The 19516-nt window shown below is 38.6% G+C and overlaps 1 protein-coding gene across 1 annotated transcript; it reads right to left on the reverse strand.

Moving 5' to 3' along the window:
* Positions 1-4151: 4151 nt before the first annotated feature.
* brd2a (bromodomain containing 2a) lies at positions 4152-13364 on the reverse strand. The gene is made up of 12 exons (XM_033975404.2): positions 12403-13364; positions 10695-11001; positions 10449-10586; positions 10225-10375; positions 9537-9724; positions 8455-8946; positions 7899-8027; positions 6974-7165; positions 6223-6479; positions 5425-5747; positions 5008-5133; positions 4152-4904 (listed from the first exon to the last, which is right to left on the reverse strand). The coding sequence occupies exons 1-12, from the start codon at positions 12432-12434 to the stop codon at positions 4777-4779; spliced, it is 2463 nt and encodes an 820-aa protein (XP_033831295.1). The 5' UTR covers positions 12435-13364; the 3' UTR covers positions 4152-4776.
* Positions 13365-19516: the final 6152 nt, after the last annotated feature.

Below are 19516 nucleotides of genomic sequence, written 5' to 3' on the forward strand. Positions count from 1 at the left end.
CTGCACATATTAATGCTGTGGATCCTAACATCAAGTTCACACGGGAAGAAGCCAACTGGCCTTTTTAGATTGTGCAGTAACAATAGGAGAGGACAGGTGACTCCAGGTAGAAGTTTACAGGAAGCCTACACATACGGATAAATACCTGCTGTTTGATTCACACCATCCACTGCAGCACAAACTCGGAGTGATCCAGACTCTACACCACAGAGCTCAAGTGGTGCCTACAAACACAGAGGGAAAAGTAAAGGAGGAGCAACATGTGGAGAAAGCCCTCTCTGCTTGTGGATATCCAAAATGGGCCTTCAATAGATCTAACAGAGCTAAAAAAAAATTAAAAAAAAAAAAAACAGGATAACAGGGAATCTGAACCCAGAAGGAGAGGTGTTACCATCCCTTACACTGCGGGTGTGTCTGAAAAACTTCAGAGAATCTTCAGACAGTATGAGATTCCTGTCTTTTTCAAACCCACAAACACTTTAAGGCAGAAATTGGTTCACCCTAAGGACAAAACCTCGAGCCATAAACAAAGTAATGTAGTCTACTCCATTCAGTGTAGTGAAGAGTGCAGTGAGCGTTACATTGGAGAAACTAAACAGCTGCTCCATAAGAGGATGTACCAACACCGGCGGGAGAGTTCCTCTGGACCCCAGTCCTCCGTGCATCTCCATCTTAAAGCCATTAACCACTCCTTTGAAGATAGTGAAGTTCAGATCTTAGCCAGAGAAAAGAAATGGTTTGAGAGAGGAGTTAAAGAAGATATTTTTGTTAGGAAAGAGAATCCTTCCTTAAACAGAAATGGGGGCCTGAGACATAATCTCTTCCCCATCTACAACTCCATCCTCAGACCCTGAACAATGAGAACAATAGCAGGGTCGTTAAGGGCTGAATAGGTTAGTCTCAGCTGAAACTGGAGACAATAGCTGTTTACAGTTTCAGTGTGGTTAGCACCTCCCCTCAGACCAGCATTCTGACCAGAACTGAAGAAGCGGCTTGGATCAGCAGCGAAAGTCTTCACTCCTACAAGATTTGGTCCAGTTGACAGATTTAACTTCGTTGTTTGCTATGGATCAGACCTGGACGACAGAGGGTCTGCACCACATGTGTCAAACTCAAGGCCTGTGGGCCAAATGCGGCCCGCCACGTCATTTTATGTGGCCCGTGACAAAGGAAATTAAAAGTTATGACTGTCTCAAAATGTCAGTTTAGCATTAGATACACAGTTAAACAGCCATTTATGTCTATGCAAATCCATATGGAATATTTGTAGCTTGAATAAGCAATAAATATAGAAAAGGTTAATTAACAAGATAAAAAAGTAGTTGCATTTATTTTACATTACATTTGGTTACATTTAGTGACATTTATCTTACAGTTAGTTACATCTGGCCCTTTGAGAACAACTATTTTGTTGATGTGGCCCTTTGTGAAAATGAGTTTGACACCCCTGGTCTACACAGACAGCTAGCTGTAGTTAACACAACGGCCACCAGAGGGCGACCGCGTCAATGTAATTTAAAGTAACTGGGCTTGAATCGGCACCATAACTGTGATGCGTTGTGAAGGTGAAGGAGAGTAGCTGGATCGTTCAAACCAGTCGTGTGCGATCAGTGCAATCAAGGCAAACTTCTCGAATAAAATCTAAAATGCGTGTCAAGACCCCAAAAATTGGGAAGTCTTCTATGATGATATATAAATTGATACCATAAAATAATGAAAGAGAAACTAAAAAGAATGAAACAACTTCACATTTTAAAATGAGGTGGTTGATAACATAGAACATTATAACATTCCCTTAGCAACATTCCCATATATATATATATATATATATATATATATATATATATATATATATATATATATATATATATATATATATATATATATATATATATATATATATATATATATATATATATATACACACATATAGACATTCAAATGGTAGAGTCAGAATTTGGCGTAAACAGAATGAGAACATGGATCCATCATGCCTTGTAACCACTGTGCAGGCTGGTGGTGGTGGTGTAATGGTGTGGGGGATGTTTTCTTGGCACACTTTAGGTCCCTTAGTGCCAATTGGGCATCGTTTAAATACCACGGGCTACCTGAACATTGTTTCTGACCATGTCCATCCCTTCATGACCACCATGTACCCATCCTCTGATGCTACTTCCAGCAGGATAATGCACCATGTCATAAAGCTTGAATCATTTCAAATTGGTTTCTTGAACATGACAATGAGTTCACTGTACTACAATGGCCCCCACAGTCACCAGATCTCAACCCGATAGAGCATCTTTGGGATGTGGTGGAACGGGAGCTTCGTGCCCTGGATGTGCATCCCACAAATCTCCATCAACTGCAACATGCTCCGATCAATATGAGCCAACATTTCTAAAGAATGAATCAGCAACTTGTTGAATCAAAGCCACGTAGAATTAAGGCAGTTCTGAAGGCGAAAGGGGTCAAACACCGTATTAGTATGGTGTTCCTAATAATCCTTCGGAGTGTACATATATATATATATATATATATATATATATATATTTAATACAGTTAGAAGCTTACTTTTTTTTTTTTACTTGTTTTTCACATGGGTTTAATTTCTTTTGCAGGTTAAAAAAAAAACTTTGAGAGTTTTGGCGATTGACAAAGATGGCCAACCAAGAAGCTCCAGGATTGAACAGCGGTCAGTTATCAAGTTTTTGGTTGGTGAAGGGTGCAAACCCATATTCATAGGAGAATGTCAACTGTGTATGGTGCTACATGTTTCAGCCAAAAAAATGTCTACAAGTGGCTAAATTGTTTAAAGAAGGACGGAGCAGTGTTGAGGATGAAGGCAGGCCTGGGAGGCCTACAGAAGTGAGGTCTCCTGAGGTGATCGAACCAGACACAGTTGACATTCTCCTATGAATTTCAACAGGTTTGCACCTTCAGCAACCAAAAACTTGATAACTGAATCCTGGAGTTTCTTGGTTGGCCATCTTTGTTAATCGCCAAAACTCTCAAACTTGTTTTTTTTAATCTGCAAAAGAAATTAAATCCATGTGAAAAACAAGTAAAACAAACAAACAAACAAAAAGTAAGCTTCTAACTGTATTAAAAGTCCTTATACCGAAAAATTCACCTTATTTATTGAATGACCCTCGTATATATATAAAGTAGACGCTGTTCCCCATGCGGCCACTAGAGGGAAGCACGTTGTAATTAAACTCATAATCTCTTCAATCTCTTTTTTACTTTTATTTTTTATTTCGGTAGAACTTATGCCGTCGTCAGTTTAGTAGCTGCTTTCAACTTCACCTTAGACTTGCTAAATTTGTGACATGTTGAGTTTAATAATACTTATTTAATGTTATAGAAATATTATAAAACAATCACAACCATAAAAAGGTTGATGACCAATTATTATTCAACATTAATTTGCTTTTTTCGACCTTAACAGTGATGAATTCATATTATAAAAGCCTCAAGTGACCAAAATGTCAAGTGATGGTTTAAGCCTGCTTGTAATATTAAGATGACAATAATGTGATTGGTATATCTGTTTATTTATGTACAGGTGAAGATGCAGTCAAGTACAGAAGTTTCTTATTTCTGACAAACTTAACTAAAGAGATAATGGAGTATTTAGACTTCTCCTTCTTTATAACAAAGAGGAAAATAGGCTAATATACAACAAAAACATGCTCAGAATAAAACTGTAAAATGATTATACAGTTTCACAGCCCAAGTGCATAACACTTCAGAAGACACTGAAAATCTTAAGTTCTTTCAGAAATATTTCCACTAACTCAATGCAAAGGCAACCAACAAAGTACACACTAAACTTGAAATAATTGCCATCAAAACAAACCAGTGCAATATTAACAAAAATATTTAAAAAGACTACTGGTTACTGAGACTGAAAAACATGTCCATCTTATCCGTTCTGAACACCCATCAATATATTCCCACTAAATGCTACCGCTTTCACATAACATGCCAGCTGCCGTAGGTAAGAAAGGCCAATTTGTTTTAAAGATGGAAAATGGATTTAGTTAAAGGAATAAATTCAAAACTCTAAATTATATAACCTACAATAATAATTTTTAATGGACAAAACAAGATAAATAGCACAAAGGATAATCAAAACAAAAGAGATGGTATCTTTGCAGGGGTGAGTGGACAACACGTCCTCACAATTTATTTGCAGATTGGTCACAAGGAAAAGCAACAAATACAGAGAAACTGAAATTTTAAGCGAACATGAAACAGAAATATTGATGTATAAATGTGATGTTTTTGTACAGTGGGTTTAATGGATGCATGCGCTCTGAAGGTGCTTCTGCCGCAGAGGTTTGTCTGCTTAAACTGTGAGGAGCTGTACTCACATGTGCATGCTAACATACATGACCATTCACACAGACAGTGGCTCCCTCTTTTCTGCATCACTCGAGGAAAAACAAAAACTAAAACACAACTCTGCCCACACCAGTCCATCTTTCCCACAATCAGGGAATAATTTAGCTCCATAAAATGCTTCTTTATAAAAGAAAAATATATATTTATATAACTGTACACTGTATCTATACAGCATAAGACAGGGCACGGTTTGAAGGGAAATCTCCAGATTTAGCCTCTGGCTGTAGCACCCATCTCCTTCAAACTCGTGGATCTGGATCCAGGGTCCCAAAACCCGGTCCGGACCGTCCCAGGACCCTCCGAGGGTCCAGTTTAGTGCTGCTGTGATCCGCCCGCGGTCAGTTCATTCAGTCCATACTTTACATCAGTTCAGCCCGAGTCCGACTCACTTGTGTCTGATGAGGAGGAGGATGAAGAGGAGGAAGAAGAGTCTGAGGAAGAGGAGGAGGCGCTGAGGCGAGAGGGCTGTGTGTGTGCGTCTGCCGCCGGTTTGTCCGCTGCAAAAAAAAAAAACCACCAGTCAAGATCCGTATGAACACAGAGTATATTTAGAGCAGGATATTTAAGACTCATGTTTAGAGCAGAATACTTTGGACTCACGTTTGGCTTTGACGGGCTTCTTCCCAGAGTTGAGTTGTCCGCTGACGTCCATGAGGCGGCGCTCCAGCTCCAGCTGCTTTTCCAGAGCCAGCTCCTCTCTGCTTTTCCCCGCACTGTTTTTACTCGCTGCACAAAGACAAGAACATCACATTACTACATTGCACAGACTACTGCACTAAAACAGGGCTGGTTAATCTTTACACTGCAGAAGGCACATGATTCAGTTTAACCACATGGAGTATTTAAAAAGAAAAAGAAAATTTAAAAAGTCATTAAATGTCAGTTTGAATGAATTAGTTATGGTTTGGGCCCAGTGGGAGCTTCAGATTGACAAGGGCAGCACTGCATTTTGGTGCTGGCTGCTTTAAATAATTCATTAATTAATAATTTTTCTTAATAACAACTTGATGTATATACCATATGGCTTCCGTGGCTTCTTCCTCAGACAGGTCATGACGTATCTCTCCAGTTCTCGCAGCGTTGATGGTTTTAGCGTTTCAAAGTCGATCTCTATCTCCTCTGGGTTTGTGTCTCGCAGTGAGGGCTCGCGTGATTGGATGATATAAACGACGCGTCCGAGCTTCTCTCCGGGCAGTTTATTTATGTCCAGACTCAACTGCCTCTTCTCGTCATACGACATTGGCGCGGTGTCCTCCTCTTCGTCAGAGTCGTAGTGGCCAATAAATGGTTCGTGGGCCGAGGGCGGGACATTGAAAACCATGGGCGCAGTCTTCTTGGATCTGAGGAGAAATTAAAGTGGTTATAAACTGGAAAAAGTCAAAAAGATTTTTTATTATTTTTTTTAAATAAAATATCCAATGCAGTTTTGAGTTGAATCTATTTTCTTGCTAAGACTTGGTGAGTGATTGTGGATACTTCAAAATACCTGTTTTATTAAAATTAATTATTCAAGTGGTCCTCTACTTGCACAGTAAAATACATATACTTTTACATTTAATTTTCCTATTCAAAGGCAAAATAGTCCAACATTCAAATGTTCTTGCTGAGAGTGTAATCAAAAATATATTTATCATTTCAAAACCACCCCTTTCCTGCTACTCTATTTATTTTAGTAAATTAATAATATTTTTATTACAATCCAAAAAAGAAAACTTCTGTATTGTGTCATAATTTTTATTGTTTATTTTTTATTCCAAGTGTCTAAATAATTTCACATAGCACTTCTCCTGTATTCCAGCAGGGGTCAGTACTCACTTGCTTTTGCTGGTTTTCTTGCTGGCAGACTTCTTTCCCGGAGCAGAGTTTAGGCTTTTGCTGCTCTTGTTCTTCGGGGTTTTGGTGAGTTTTGGCGCTTTGGCCGGTTTGATGGTCACAATCTCGTCCTCTAGTCGGCGATGTTTCTCTTTATCCCCCTTTTTCTTCTTCTTCTTGTCTTTCTTCTCTTTCTTCTTCTTGGGTTTAATAATCGGGCCTTGAGAGAGTGCAGTGAGCTGTTCGTGAACGGCTTTCAACTAAAAATGAGATTATAATTTAGGTTAGAAGCAAATAACACTACATATGCTATATTTTTGACTAAGCTGTTCTATTCTTGGCATGCTAATCTTATTGTTTATTATTTACTAAACTTATCTATACCTGGGTTTCTCTCCACATTAATTTTAAGAGCATCTTGCATCTTATCTGGCAACAGTGTTTATAACCATGTCCAAGCCTAAACTGGTTGCAATTTTCTAAATATTAAAATCAGACTGTAATCAATTACTGAAATAATTATTATTATATAATTGAAGTATATTAAGAACTGAGTTAGTTATAATTAATTTATAAATATACAGTTAGGATTGTTTTTTAAATAATCTCTTAACTAATTTCATTTAAAACATCTCTAATACAATAATACAATAACAAGATAATGGTTTAGACAGTATATTAGCCAATTGTGAGGAAATAAAACATATTAAATATTAGTGTCCTAGTGTCTCGCACTCCTTCAGTTGCCGCTCACCTGTTCCTGCAGCTCTGCCAGTCTATTTGCTCTCTCCTCCTCCGAGTCAGACGAGGGGCTGCTGTCACTCTCCTCGCTCTCGCTGCTCAGCTCGCTCTCCGATGAAGAGGAGGAAGAGGACGAAGAGGACGAAGAACTCTGAGGGGCCGGAGGTTCATCGGGCATTTTCGCAAAACAGAACTCAAACACGTCCTGTACAAAAGAGGTTAACCATGTGTGGTTTTTAATCAATATTGTAACAAAAATACTTTTTCATATTTGTTTTAGAAATTCAATACACATATCACATCTGCACAACTTTTGCTCTAATCCGCTTTCTTTTATTACAATTGTATTTGTGACAGGTACTGATAAAATACTTTTTTTTTTTTTTTTTAAATCTACAAAATGTTGCCAGGAGGATATTCATGAGCTTTGGCATAAGAATTACTTCCTGATTTGATGGATTTGGCATGGTCCTGGTTGGAACAGCAATAACGCAAATCAAATTATATTTTCTGAATGGGGAAAGATCCTCACAAAATCCTTCAATCAGGAAAGAATCATTTGCCTGAAACCCACGAATAGAATGCATTTGTCAGACAAATTTGTTGGCCCAAACTTCAAAAACCTAAAAATAAAAAAATAAAATAAAAAATATCTACTAGAGATAGACCGATATATTGTTTGCCTAAAAAAATACACACAAAGCTCTATATTAGCACATTAATATGGAGAGATACCTGCACAAAGCATGACCACACCGCTGCCTTAAATGTTTGTGGTAAGAAAGGTTTGGTGGGGGGGGGTGTAGTAAATTTAAGTAATAATTCAAATTGGCCCTACATATCAGCATATTAAATGTATGTCTTCCCAAACTTGGTATAAAGTTTGAGTATAAAGTCTTAAAGGCACATGTCACATTAGAATAAGCACATGACCCTACCTGTAGTTTTCGTGCCATGGTGACGACATCGTGGTCAGGGGGGTTGTACTTGTAACAGTTTGAAAACATCAGTCTGACGTCAGCGGAGAACTGCTGTGCGTCTCTGTACTCTCGACTGTCCATTTTCCTCTGCACAGAACAAATGTTCAAATGTGTTAAAAAGTAATTACATCTTACAGTTGTAAAGTAAATTAAACTTAAATGTACAATTACAAAATACAATCCCTGGGAGGATTTTTGAACTCTGAAAATATTTTTATACATATCGACTTTCTTTATCATCCAGAAAGTTTGTTCAGCTACCATTTGTGAATAATAAATGGTGAGGTTTCTTTTCACAATATGTGCAACACTAAAATTTTATATTATAGCTTTTCACCTATCAATCATAAATTAACACTGTGATACAGAGGCCAAGTGGATGAAGTGTTTATGCCAAGAACCAGAATACACATATCCTTTCAAATGTGTTTTTTAAAACCATACCAACACCATGGAGTGTTATCAGAGATTTATAGTAAATCTATTTAACATTAGGCATCTTGTTGTTAGGTACCTTGATGGTACTGAGGTCCATCGGTTGTTTGATGATGTCATGGTAGTCGTGGAGCCCGAGCGTTGCCGCATCAACTGGTTTGTAGAACGGCCAAGCGTACGCCGCATGTTTCTTTGACAGCAGCTCCTTCAAGACCCCGCTACAATACCTCAGCTGGGGTCCGAGTTTACTGCGACGTACAGGAGCAGCTATCATTGAATCTGGTAAGTCCTTCTTTGGGGGTTTTATGGGTCGCCCGCTCACCCCCCTGCGCCCCCCGGAAGCCGCCTTAGTGCCCATCATGACCCCGGCGTGCGTCATCGTCATGCCCATCCCCATGCCCATGCTGAGGGCGGTGGCGGGGTCCATGGCCATGCCCAGAGAGGCAAGAGTGTGGGGGGATTCATGTCCAGTGAGTCCCAGCCCCATGGCACCAACGCCCAGGGAGCTCATGAGGGGCATCGCAACTGTGGTGGGAGTGGTTGTGTCTGCTTTCCGCTTCACACCTTTTTTCTGCAAGAAAAAGCAGACAGGACATTGAAATTAGGGTTACACAATATGACAAACAAATGCAATATTCAAGACCTGTCTTGTATGTATTGACAGACACAATAAAAATCTTATTTGTAATCAAAGTTTTGAATAACTAAATATTTGTCAGATTGAGAAAATATTCAGTCTTGCTCCACGGTTTGGCATGCTATCTGAAAAATATGGCTGGGTGATGCGACAAAAAGATGCATCGCTTTTTTTTTCCTTGTATTGAGGGAGAGGCTGAGCTGGTAGAATACAGGTCGACTGATCTGAAGAACATCACTGTTTGAGTGGTGTGATTATAGCTCCCAGAGATGAATGTTGTCGTTGTGTCCTTGGGCAAGACACTTAACCCGCCTCAGCTCTAGTGGCTGTGTACACTGGTATGTGAATGTGTGTGTGAATGGGTGAGTGGTTCAGTGATGTAAAGCACCTTGAAGGTGGAAAGCTCTCCAAAATGAATTCAAATGTTGTGCATTGCAGATTAGATGAGTTTTATTGACCGAATTGTAACTATAGCCAATGTATCATTAACGGCACAGCTCTAATGAACAGGTATGGACACGTACTTTTGCGGTGGGCTGTGTGGGGGGCAGGCCGGTGATTGTAGGAGCACTCTGTTCTGGGGGAAGGAGTTTGGTGAGGAGGGTCTGTGGAGGCGTGGACAGGACAGAGTCTGGAGTGTCTGGAGTTGGCGGAGAGTAGGCAGACTGGGACACAGCTGGGACCTGATGAGCTGTAGTTATTCCACCAGACACTGAAGAAACAAGAGGGAAACATTTCAAAAACTGAACATAGGTCATCAATTGTCACAAATCTATAATAGTTCACAATCTATAATTTGAGATGGAGGACTACTGTTCTATAGTTGATATAGTATCTTTGAATTCAACACCCAAACAGAAAACCCACAAATTTTAAACCTGGTCTTTGCTTGTGACAATTATATTTATTATTAGTTTAAATTACATCTTGTGGATTAATGTGGTCTAAACCATGCAAGTTTGATAATCAACTATAACTACAAAAAAAAATGTTTCAGGCCTAATAATTAGAGATCTTATTCATGAATCAGGTCAATCAACGGCATAGCAAATTTGAGAAAAGAATTCTCACTGGCAAAAACCTTCACATATTATGACATCAAAAAACTTCTGGGGCAACCTAAAATGTTCTGCATTTGGTTTTGTTGGCAGTTGTCACTGTGTACCTTTGAAAACTCTGCGACATCTGTGTAGAGTAAAACAGTCAACCCACCTGCTGCACCGCGACCTTTTCTGCCGCCTTTGCTCGGTTTGTTCCTGGGGGTGGGAGGAGCCAGCTCCACTTCCTCTTGGGGCATCTTTGCCACCTGTTGTAGAAACGCCTTTTCCAGAGACTGAGCCATGAGCACAATATCGTCTGTGGGCTGCAGAGAATAAAAACAAATGATTTATAATTTTCCTATGATTTGATGGTTTTCTATTCACACAAACCATTACCTTGTTATATATGTAGCAATTGGTAAACATGGTATTGAAGTCTTGCATACATTCACTTGCACTGCGGTAGTAATTATTCTCCAGTCTTTTCTTTATGGTACCCATGTCCATTGGTGTTTTAATTATTTTATGATAGTCCTGTAAAAGCAATAATGGGGTATAAATTTAGCTTTAAATGCTACATTTGATAACTTTGTAATATGTTAATTGATAGTTTTATAGCATGAGGACAGTGATATTACTCACAGGTAGGCTGAGCTTGACAGCATCAACTGGTTCATGAAAAGGCCAGGCAAAATGATGTCTCCATAGCGACTTCAGAAGCACTTTCTGTAGAAACTGGAGCTGGTTGGTCATCCTTCCCTGTCGATTGGGGTCTTTGATTGGGGGCTGAGGGGGTCCAGAGGGTGTCAGCTGGCTAAGAGCAGGGAGCCCAGGACTCTCAAAGCCCTCGTAAAGCAGAGAAGGTTTCCTGATTCGCTTCCCAGCTGCGCCAGAACTCTGCTCCATCGTTGTGACTCCCATTAAGCCAACCTCAAGCCCGAGGAGGGAGCTGGTGAGAGCACAGCACAATGACCAATGAACTCAAGCCACATTTGGTCCATGTGAAATGTGCAGCCTGCCATCTCTTATACATGTTTAATGTACAGTGGTGCTTTATGGACAATATTAACATAGCCCCTAGTTAAATGAATATCACATATTCATCCTACGTCTACACATCTAGGAAAGTAACCGGCAGAGCTGCACTACACTGTGCAGACAGCACCGGCAGACCCCGCCCCCACTTCTCCCCAAGCTTACTGCTGAAAGACAGTGGGAGGAGCTAAAGGCAACACGCTGCAGTCTAGACTTTTCCAACAAATGCAAACCCAGGAATAAAATATTTATCAGCTGCCATCCTGACTCTCAAGCAGGGGGTGCATGGTTTGTTTACCCGTGTCATATACACAGTCATAATAGTGAAGACACACTCTAAAAAGGATTGTATGGTACAAAGAAATGTAGCTTTTGAAATTATCTTAAATTTTGTTTTAGCTTGTTACCAAGAGTCTTGAGACATTACATGGCAACTACTGGATATACATTTTGGGCTTTGTTTACATTATAATAGTGATAGAGAACAACAATAATACAACTGGTCAAACAATTTCAGTCTGTGTACTTTATTATTAGACTTAGTTTTACATAACATACATACTTTATTTACAGTGGGTAAAAATAAAACAGGAAAAATTAACAACTTTTTGATAAAGCTATTCTGATTTTAGGGGAATGAGCACTGTAACCAAGCAACCATCACACAACACATGTTCTAGTGATGAAATAACAGTTGCCCTTCAGAATCAGACCCCAAAATAAATAAATATAAAGCCAGAATTACTACGTTATTGCCTTTGATCTCGGGAGATGTACGAGGGTTTGATCACAACTGCTCCTGTGCATCACATGGCTATAACAACAAACCGGGAACTAGGAGGATGCCCAGTTATATTAGCCTCTTCAGATTATTGCCCTGACAATTTGTGAGCTGCATTTAGACAATGTCCCGCGAGAAATTTAAGCGTCAAACCAAAAGGGAACCTGTCGCACCACAGACAACTACAAACCAGGAACAGTGTGAGCGCAGCCAGAGCTAAGAGCGCTAATGCTAACTGCGCTAGCATAAACAACCCAGCAGCGGGAGAGAGCGGCCAGCGGCGGGGCGCTGAGAAGATGGCGCCGGTGGAGACCGAAACACTGAGCTCCTTCAGCCTACGACCGAAACACATCCGCTCAGACCTGCGCTTACTTTACTGACTTCTTACTCCCACTGCATAAACTACTTAGATTCCGATTAGAGTCCATCAGACCGCGTAACAACGGCAACAACATTCAAATATTTAAATTCACCGAAAATGTCCATAATATCCTCTGTGATTAAAAGTCCATAGTCATGTTTACCGATATATACCTGTCTTGGGGCGGGTTAAGAGCCATATCCATCGGGATGGATCCGGATTGTGATTAAGCTAGATTCAAACCGGGACCGGAGTCTGCTCGCCAGTTTCCTCCGCTCCCCGTCGACGCGGCCTCCCTCGATCTGTTCGTTGAAATGGCGTTTCTGCGACTGCACCCGCGTCTATATAGACCCATCTGACGTTCTATTGGTTACAGCTACACGCACTGAACACGCCCTCAGACATTCTATTGGTCGCCTTTCGTGTCAGTCAACCAGGCCGCGCCCCTGAAGGTAGCCACTTCCTTTACAGCCTTTTGAACCAACCTATTCGCAAATGCCGACTGTCCATCAAAGAAACTACACAAAGCGATTGGACAGACTGTTGCAATGCTGCCGAAACGCCGCATGCAACTGGCTTTTGCAGATAATCCTCCACAAAATGCAAGCGCACCGAACACACCCTTCTCCTTATCGTATTACATTACGTCAACATGTGCAAAGTAACCACGCGGATTGGCCCAGACAACTCAAACGCGGGCTTCTAGGGCAAATACCATGAAGCCCATTGGTTCCTCGACCAGGTCACGCGTGTCCCGCAAGAACCAAGGGCTGATCTCCACGAGCGCACTCTGAACCAGAATATCCGCATTTATACCATCGGAAAGCAGCACAGTCGCCATCTTTGAACCTTACAAAATCTTGACTTCTGTCGCATTTAAAAACTCCCATGAACACAGTAAACACTACAAATGAGGTTGAATACGGCAGCAAACACCCACATTAGGAAAAAATGTGAAATTCACCAAAATGCTTCCACTATATTCTCTATTAAAGCTAGGAGACGTAGTAATAATTAACGACGACACCAGAGCAGCTGTTGCGTTTATCCGCCATGTTAGGTGGATCACAAGAACACCACGAATGACACAGCAATTTTAGCCCATGAACAAAAAACTTACCCTACAAAAACGCATTTTAAAACTGAAAACACAAAAGTAGGACAGATAACCCAAAAGCGAAATCTTGAGTTCAATCAACTTAAACTCCTTGTATCCAGATAGCCACGAGAAGTCAGTGTTTCAGTTCATATTCAGCAAAAATACAAGTTACAACGAATTAAAACACGGTTAAACGGAAATCGCTCGAAAATAAAGGACTGCTGCCTTATTCAATAGCCAAACAAAATGGTTACCTAACCACACGCGCCCATCCCCCACACCAAGGTTACAAACTCCCTACAATGTCACGAAAAATGATGGCGTAACTGCAGTACCTGAAATTGTGTAATTGCTAAATAGGTGAAATAATGCAAAATTAAGAAACCAACAAGTATTTACAAACAATTTAGGCTTAAGTAAAATAAGTAAAAAAACAACATGGTATAAACATGTGGCGATTATTAGGTTATGAAGATTTGAGAAAAAAAAAAAAAAGTAAAGTAAAAATCCCAAATAACGCGAAACCTTTCTTCAAATAATCTTCTTGCCTTCTTCGATACTTTTTAACCAGCACATTTCCCTCAAACATGTCCGCCTTCTTCTTCCCCGATGATCGCGCGGGTGGGGGAGGGGAGTCATGTGATACTGGCCCTCAGCCTTGTGCCAAGTCCTTTTGTTCCACCAAAACAAAGTAGGTCATACCCACACAGATTCGTCCTTGAGTTACCAACCCCCAAAGTGAACCAACTGTATTTATAGTATTTTAAAAAGTTCAAATTTGATGATAAAATCTTCAAAATGTCCAAACAAAGAAACATTTTCCGTTCGAAATAGCTCGCCCCCATTGGCCAGACAAGGCCACGTGACGCAAATGAATTCGTTGTTTCGATTATACTTTGAAAAACCCTTAAAATGTTATAATCCAGTCGGGATCCCGTGTCTATTCTTGCATCTGTAAGAAAACTTTGTCCCCTGTCGCGGAACTTTGGGTTTCCTGTCTGGTTTCTACGCTTCTTTCTTTCCTTGATGAGATGGCGGTATCGGTGGTTGCTACAGGGCACACTGCGCATGCGCTCACTCCATGAAACTGCAAAAAAAAATATGCCTCAAAACAAGGCTGGCCCACGCGTGGTGCTGCTCCAAAGAAAGAGGATCGATTTGCGTTGAAAGAAAGGAGGTGGGATTGTGCTGCAGAAGTGACTGTAGCAAAACAAAACGATGGCAGTTTTTCTCAATGCACAGTGTTTTTTTGACTGCGTGGCTAATGATAACACACAAACAAACTTTGCATCCAAAAACATGACCAACAGGCTATCTCTGAAATGTTTACTGACATCGTTATATGTTTAAATAAGTTCATAAATGTATATAAAAATGAATTTGAGTCTACTAGCAATATACTTTTAACGCCCACCATTACAGCAAGATCCTGGCCTGACTGTGTGACCTAAATTCTTATGTTGATCACAGCCCACTGTTCTATATATTTTTGTTCAAGAATTTTCTGCATTTCCTGGAGACTGGAGCAGAGGAACAGCTGAGAGCAGCGAGGGAGGAGTTGGTGGATTACATCAGAAGCAGCCTCATCTCTGAGTCATCCTCTCTCCACACATGCACACACACATGCACACTCACATGCACACTCACACAATATTTTTCTGTAGCCCATGCATATATTTCATTAGCAGTTTCCACAAGAGGTCCATAAATGGTCACTGTTTTAGCTCAACCTAGAAATATTGTTCAATTACCAAGTTATTTTATTAATTTATTCATCCTTTGTCAAAGCAAATGATAGCCAATATGGTGTTTTAAAAATCAAAACCATGGGTATCAGCCTGTCATATCATGCCACATAACAGTCTCCTTGAGGTTATTATTATAAACTAAACTTCCAACTACCATTTATATCATGATTACGTAGTGTATGTAAAACTGGGCAGTATAAAAAATAATCAAATTATTTTCCTGATATTGTTCAATCCGGGTAGACCTATTTTATTATACAATGGCTTTCATTATCAATTCCTTTAACATAAACAATACAGACTCATCATTACATGGGCTTGGATTTTCCCACTGCACAAATGTTAATGAATGTACTTAAAATATATTACATGTTCTATAAATGCATAGAGAGATGTTAACCAGATATGTGATCTCAGGGTGATGGCATAACTTTACATATACCTAATGTAAATATGGCCTAGTTACTACAAGCTATTTGACACTACTGCCCATTGCCAGCCTATATGTATTTGTCACTGCATGTTAAATCTATACCATACATAACGTTCTGTACTTAACTGTTTTATTGTGCCAAACTTTCTTTGGGCATACAGTGGCAGTAGCATATATTGTAGATTTCTTTCACGTATCATGTGTGAATTACTGTAAACTGTTTTATGTGTACCTTTTTCAAATACTGTGAGGCAGATGCTGGAAAGATAAGTTTCCCTTGGGGTCCATTATAATTCTCACTGTACCTTTGTGTTACATCATCTATTTTTGCTTTCTAAATTGTTAGTGCAACATCTAAACAAAACAAATAAAGCTTTTTAAATCTACTGCATTCAACCAGTTATTTTTGTTGTTTTATTAAATTAATGTGGACTTTTTATATTTTCAGATGCCAGATGGTGCTACAACTGCAGTCAGAGGAGCTTCTAATCAGATCAGGATTTTACGGTCAGTGTCAAATAGTGCTTCCTGTAAAAGGATTATTGGAAACTTGTCCTGGGATTAAATTAGATTAAATTAGCTATCATTAGGAGGATTTCTTATATGAGATTGAGGGCACCTAATCTAGTCTAGATAACTAACTCATTTTTGATAATATTACAAATGTAAAATTATGTCACCATCAGGACATTAGGCTACCTACACATTGTGTTATGTCGCCCTCTGGTGACAATGGGAAAACATTTCAAGGTATTTTTATTTTTTTTTACAAATTAATTAATGCCTTGTGGAAATTATTTAGCTATAATTTGGTGCTGGTGCATCTCTGTGTGCATTGTCCCTTCAAAATAAAACAAAAAAAAGCTAATTTTTATGTTTCTCCAAATGGGATTTTAGTGCTGTTTAATTCTGTCTATATTTTTCATTTAAATATGCCTATAGTTTTGTAGTGTTATAGCTTTGTAAGTAGTCTATCATGTATAAAGTCTTGATGTATGTATGTCATTAGCACTATGCTTAGCTCAGTCACTTGCTTTTCAGTGACTCATGTTTGGGTTGATTGTAGATCACATGCTTGCTTGTCTTTGTTATTTAGTTTAAACGCTTGGGGTGCTGTTGCACTTTGTCAGTCTAGTCAGTTGTTTATGGGCTTCTTACGGTCACCTAGTTATTTAAGGCGAACAATAGTAGCCTAGAAAAGAATGTTATAGTTTGGTAATGTATACTTTTTAAAATCAGTGTTAGCTCCTTTGAATTTTGTCATCAGTTCTTGTTCTTGCTTTTTTGGCTGTTAACTACGTTTATAACTGTGGCTGAAAACTTGTGGTTTGTGTTATCAGTGTCATAAGATTGTAACTAAAACAATAAAAATAACAATGGGCCACTGTATTTAATTGGGTCAAATGGCTTTGTCTGGATGGCTTTTTTTCACTAGATGGCAGTCGATGGCAATTCATTTGAACCGTACTTTTGGCAATTCACCTATTTACAGGAAGTCATGTGGTAAAGGAGAAAAGATACCAAACGTAACCAACTGTGGTGCTGTTGCTCCTAAAATGAACTTTGTATGTTCCTGGTTCGTGTTGAATGTTTTTATTATTTAATTGCATTGATCTTTAGACTGGAAATTGGCACTTTGTGGTCGGGGCTTTCACAAATCAATGTGTATTATTTTTTTATTGTTTTATTATACTTTATGAACAGCCTAAACAGTTTCTAGGGCATCCAAATAGAAACATCTTTTCACTCTTAGCCATAAAATAAGTGATAGATGAAGCTTTATTTTACTTTTGTATGGTAAATGCAATACTAGCTCCAAAGTCTAATATAAAAAAATGAAAGTATTTTGCTCACATGACTTAGGATTTGGTTTGGTTGTTTGTAATATGCAGCACCAACAAAAGTGAAAGGAACTTGGGAAGGGACTTTCCAGCTCGGCAGTGGTGTGGTGCAAAACTATGGTGCTGAACTGGTTTGGGAAATACCTAAAGCCAAACTAACATTATCATCATTATGTTGCATGCACCTCTTTGTAGTTGGCTCAAGTACAACACACACTAGACTAGGAGTTGAAGTACTATAAAGACTAGTGAAAGCAATGACTGTACACAACATTTTGAAGTAAGATATATCGATGAAGTACATATAGATGATAAATGATAATATTATGGTGAGAATTATATCAGAAAACTAGTAAAATGTGCAATATTGTAAAAAATAAAAATAAAAAAAAACATGAGCTGTAAGAATGCAACTCTCAAGTAACTTGCTTGTATCTGTAATGAGTCATAGAAGTTCATAATTCAACCTTCCACAGCTCAAATCTTATCATATTGCAGAAAAATAACCAAAACATTTCTACCAGTACAAAGAAAAAGTCCCCACTATAAATATTATAATCAAAAAGTCATTGTTCCATCTATCATGTACTCAACAATAAGTCAATATAATAATTATCATGACAGGTCTAAAAAAGTAAAAGACACAAGCTGCATTTTGCATTTCATTGAAAAAATGAGATCCAACCATGTCATCGTCATCCATTTTGTTTTCAAACACCAAATGTAAAATGGCGGCGTCCACTTGGTATTTTCACTTTCACATCATTGTGTGGCAAGTTTAATATTTGATGCAAAATTTATGCTGACAAACACACACACGCCTCACAAGAGAACATCTTACTAAACGCATTTTTTGTAAAACAGCTGACAAGTTCAATGATACAATGAAAAGGAAAAGGTACATGTATGTTATTATGTTATTGGTTTATTATATTTATTATTTGTAATATAATCTAAATAAAGCGTTAGCTGTGTAAAAAATAGGAGACAAAATAATAGCAATAAATAAAAATATATTCTTTTCCTTCAGTTGTGTGATGTTTCTGGGAGTCATAGTCAAAACACCTCATTTGTATATGTTCAGTAGGCTCTCTCTTGGACGCCATTTCATAAATCTAAACCTGTTTTCACAAAATGGCTACAGCTTTTGGCGAGGGTTCGTGGAGAGGTTGGCGCTGTAATCACGCCACTGCTCTGCCCTTATCGTACACCTCACCAAGCAGCTTTCTCTGCCAAGAATATGTCCATAAACATCAATAAAAGGGACTCTCCAGGGGCAATTATAGTTTCTCTTTTCCACTAAGACATTTAAAATTCTTCATTTAGCTGTGTTAATTCAATGTACAATACAAGTAATTGAAGTGCTAAATTTCGATGGTTTTCAGATACTATAATGTAATGATGTCATACTTTCAGATGGGGGTCAACACCGTTTTTCCTATTATATATGTATTTGCATGATAAGAAGCATCTAAAAGGTAAATTCACAAACGATGAACCTGGTCATTTATATTACTAATTAGACCGATGAACTCGCTATATAACAACAGGAATTGCAATTTAACAATATTAATTTTAGCTACCCTCATCTGTATAAAATATTATTGACCAATACAATGTTATGATGTCATCTGAAACCCATCAATGACAAATACATTTAATATCATGAATACAAATTACTATTAATGATCAGTTGGAAGTTTAATGATTTTTATTCAAGTGAAAGTAAAAGACACAAGCTGCATTTTGCATTTCATGGAAAAAACAAGATGCAGCCATGTCATCGTTATCCATTTTGTTTTCAAACACCAAATGTAAAATGGCGGCATCCACTTGGTATTTTCACTTTCACATCATTGCGTGGCAAGTTTAATATTTGATGCAAAATTTATGCTGACACACACACCCTTCTCACAAGAAAACATCCTACTATACACATTATTTGTAAAATAGCTGACAGATTCAATGATACAATGGCAATGAAAAGGGAAAAAGGATATGCAATTTATCGGTTTATTATGTTTATTATTTGTAATATAAGCTAAATTAAAGCATTAGCTGTGTAAAAATAGGAGACAAAATAATAGCAATAAATAAAAATATATTCTTTTCCTTCAGTTGTGTGATGTTTCTGGGAGTCATAGTCAAAACACCTCATTTGTATAT

The sequence above is a fragment of the Periophthalmus magnuspinnatus genome, chromosome 11 (assembly GCF_009829125.3).
Source record: "Periophthalmus magnuspinnatus isolate fPerMag1 chromosome 11, fPerMag1.2.pri, whole genome shotgun sequence".
NCBI lineage: Eukaryota > Metazoa > Chordata > Actinopteri > Gobiiformes > Gobiidae > Periophthalmus > Periophthalmus magnuspinnatus.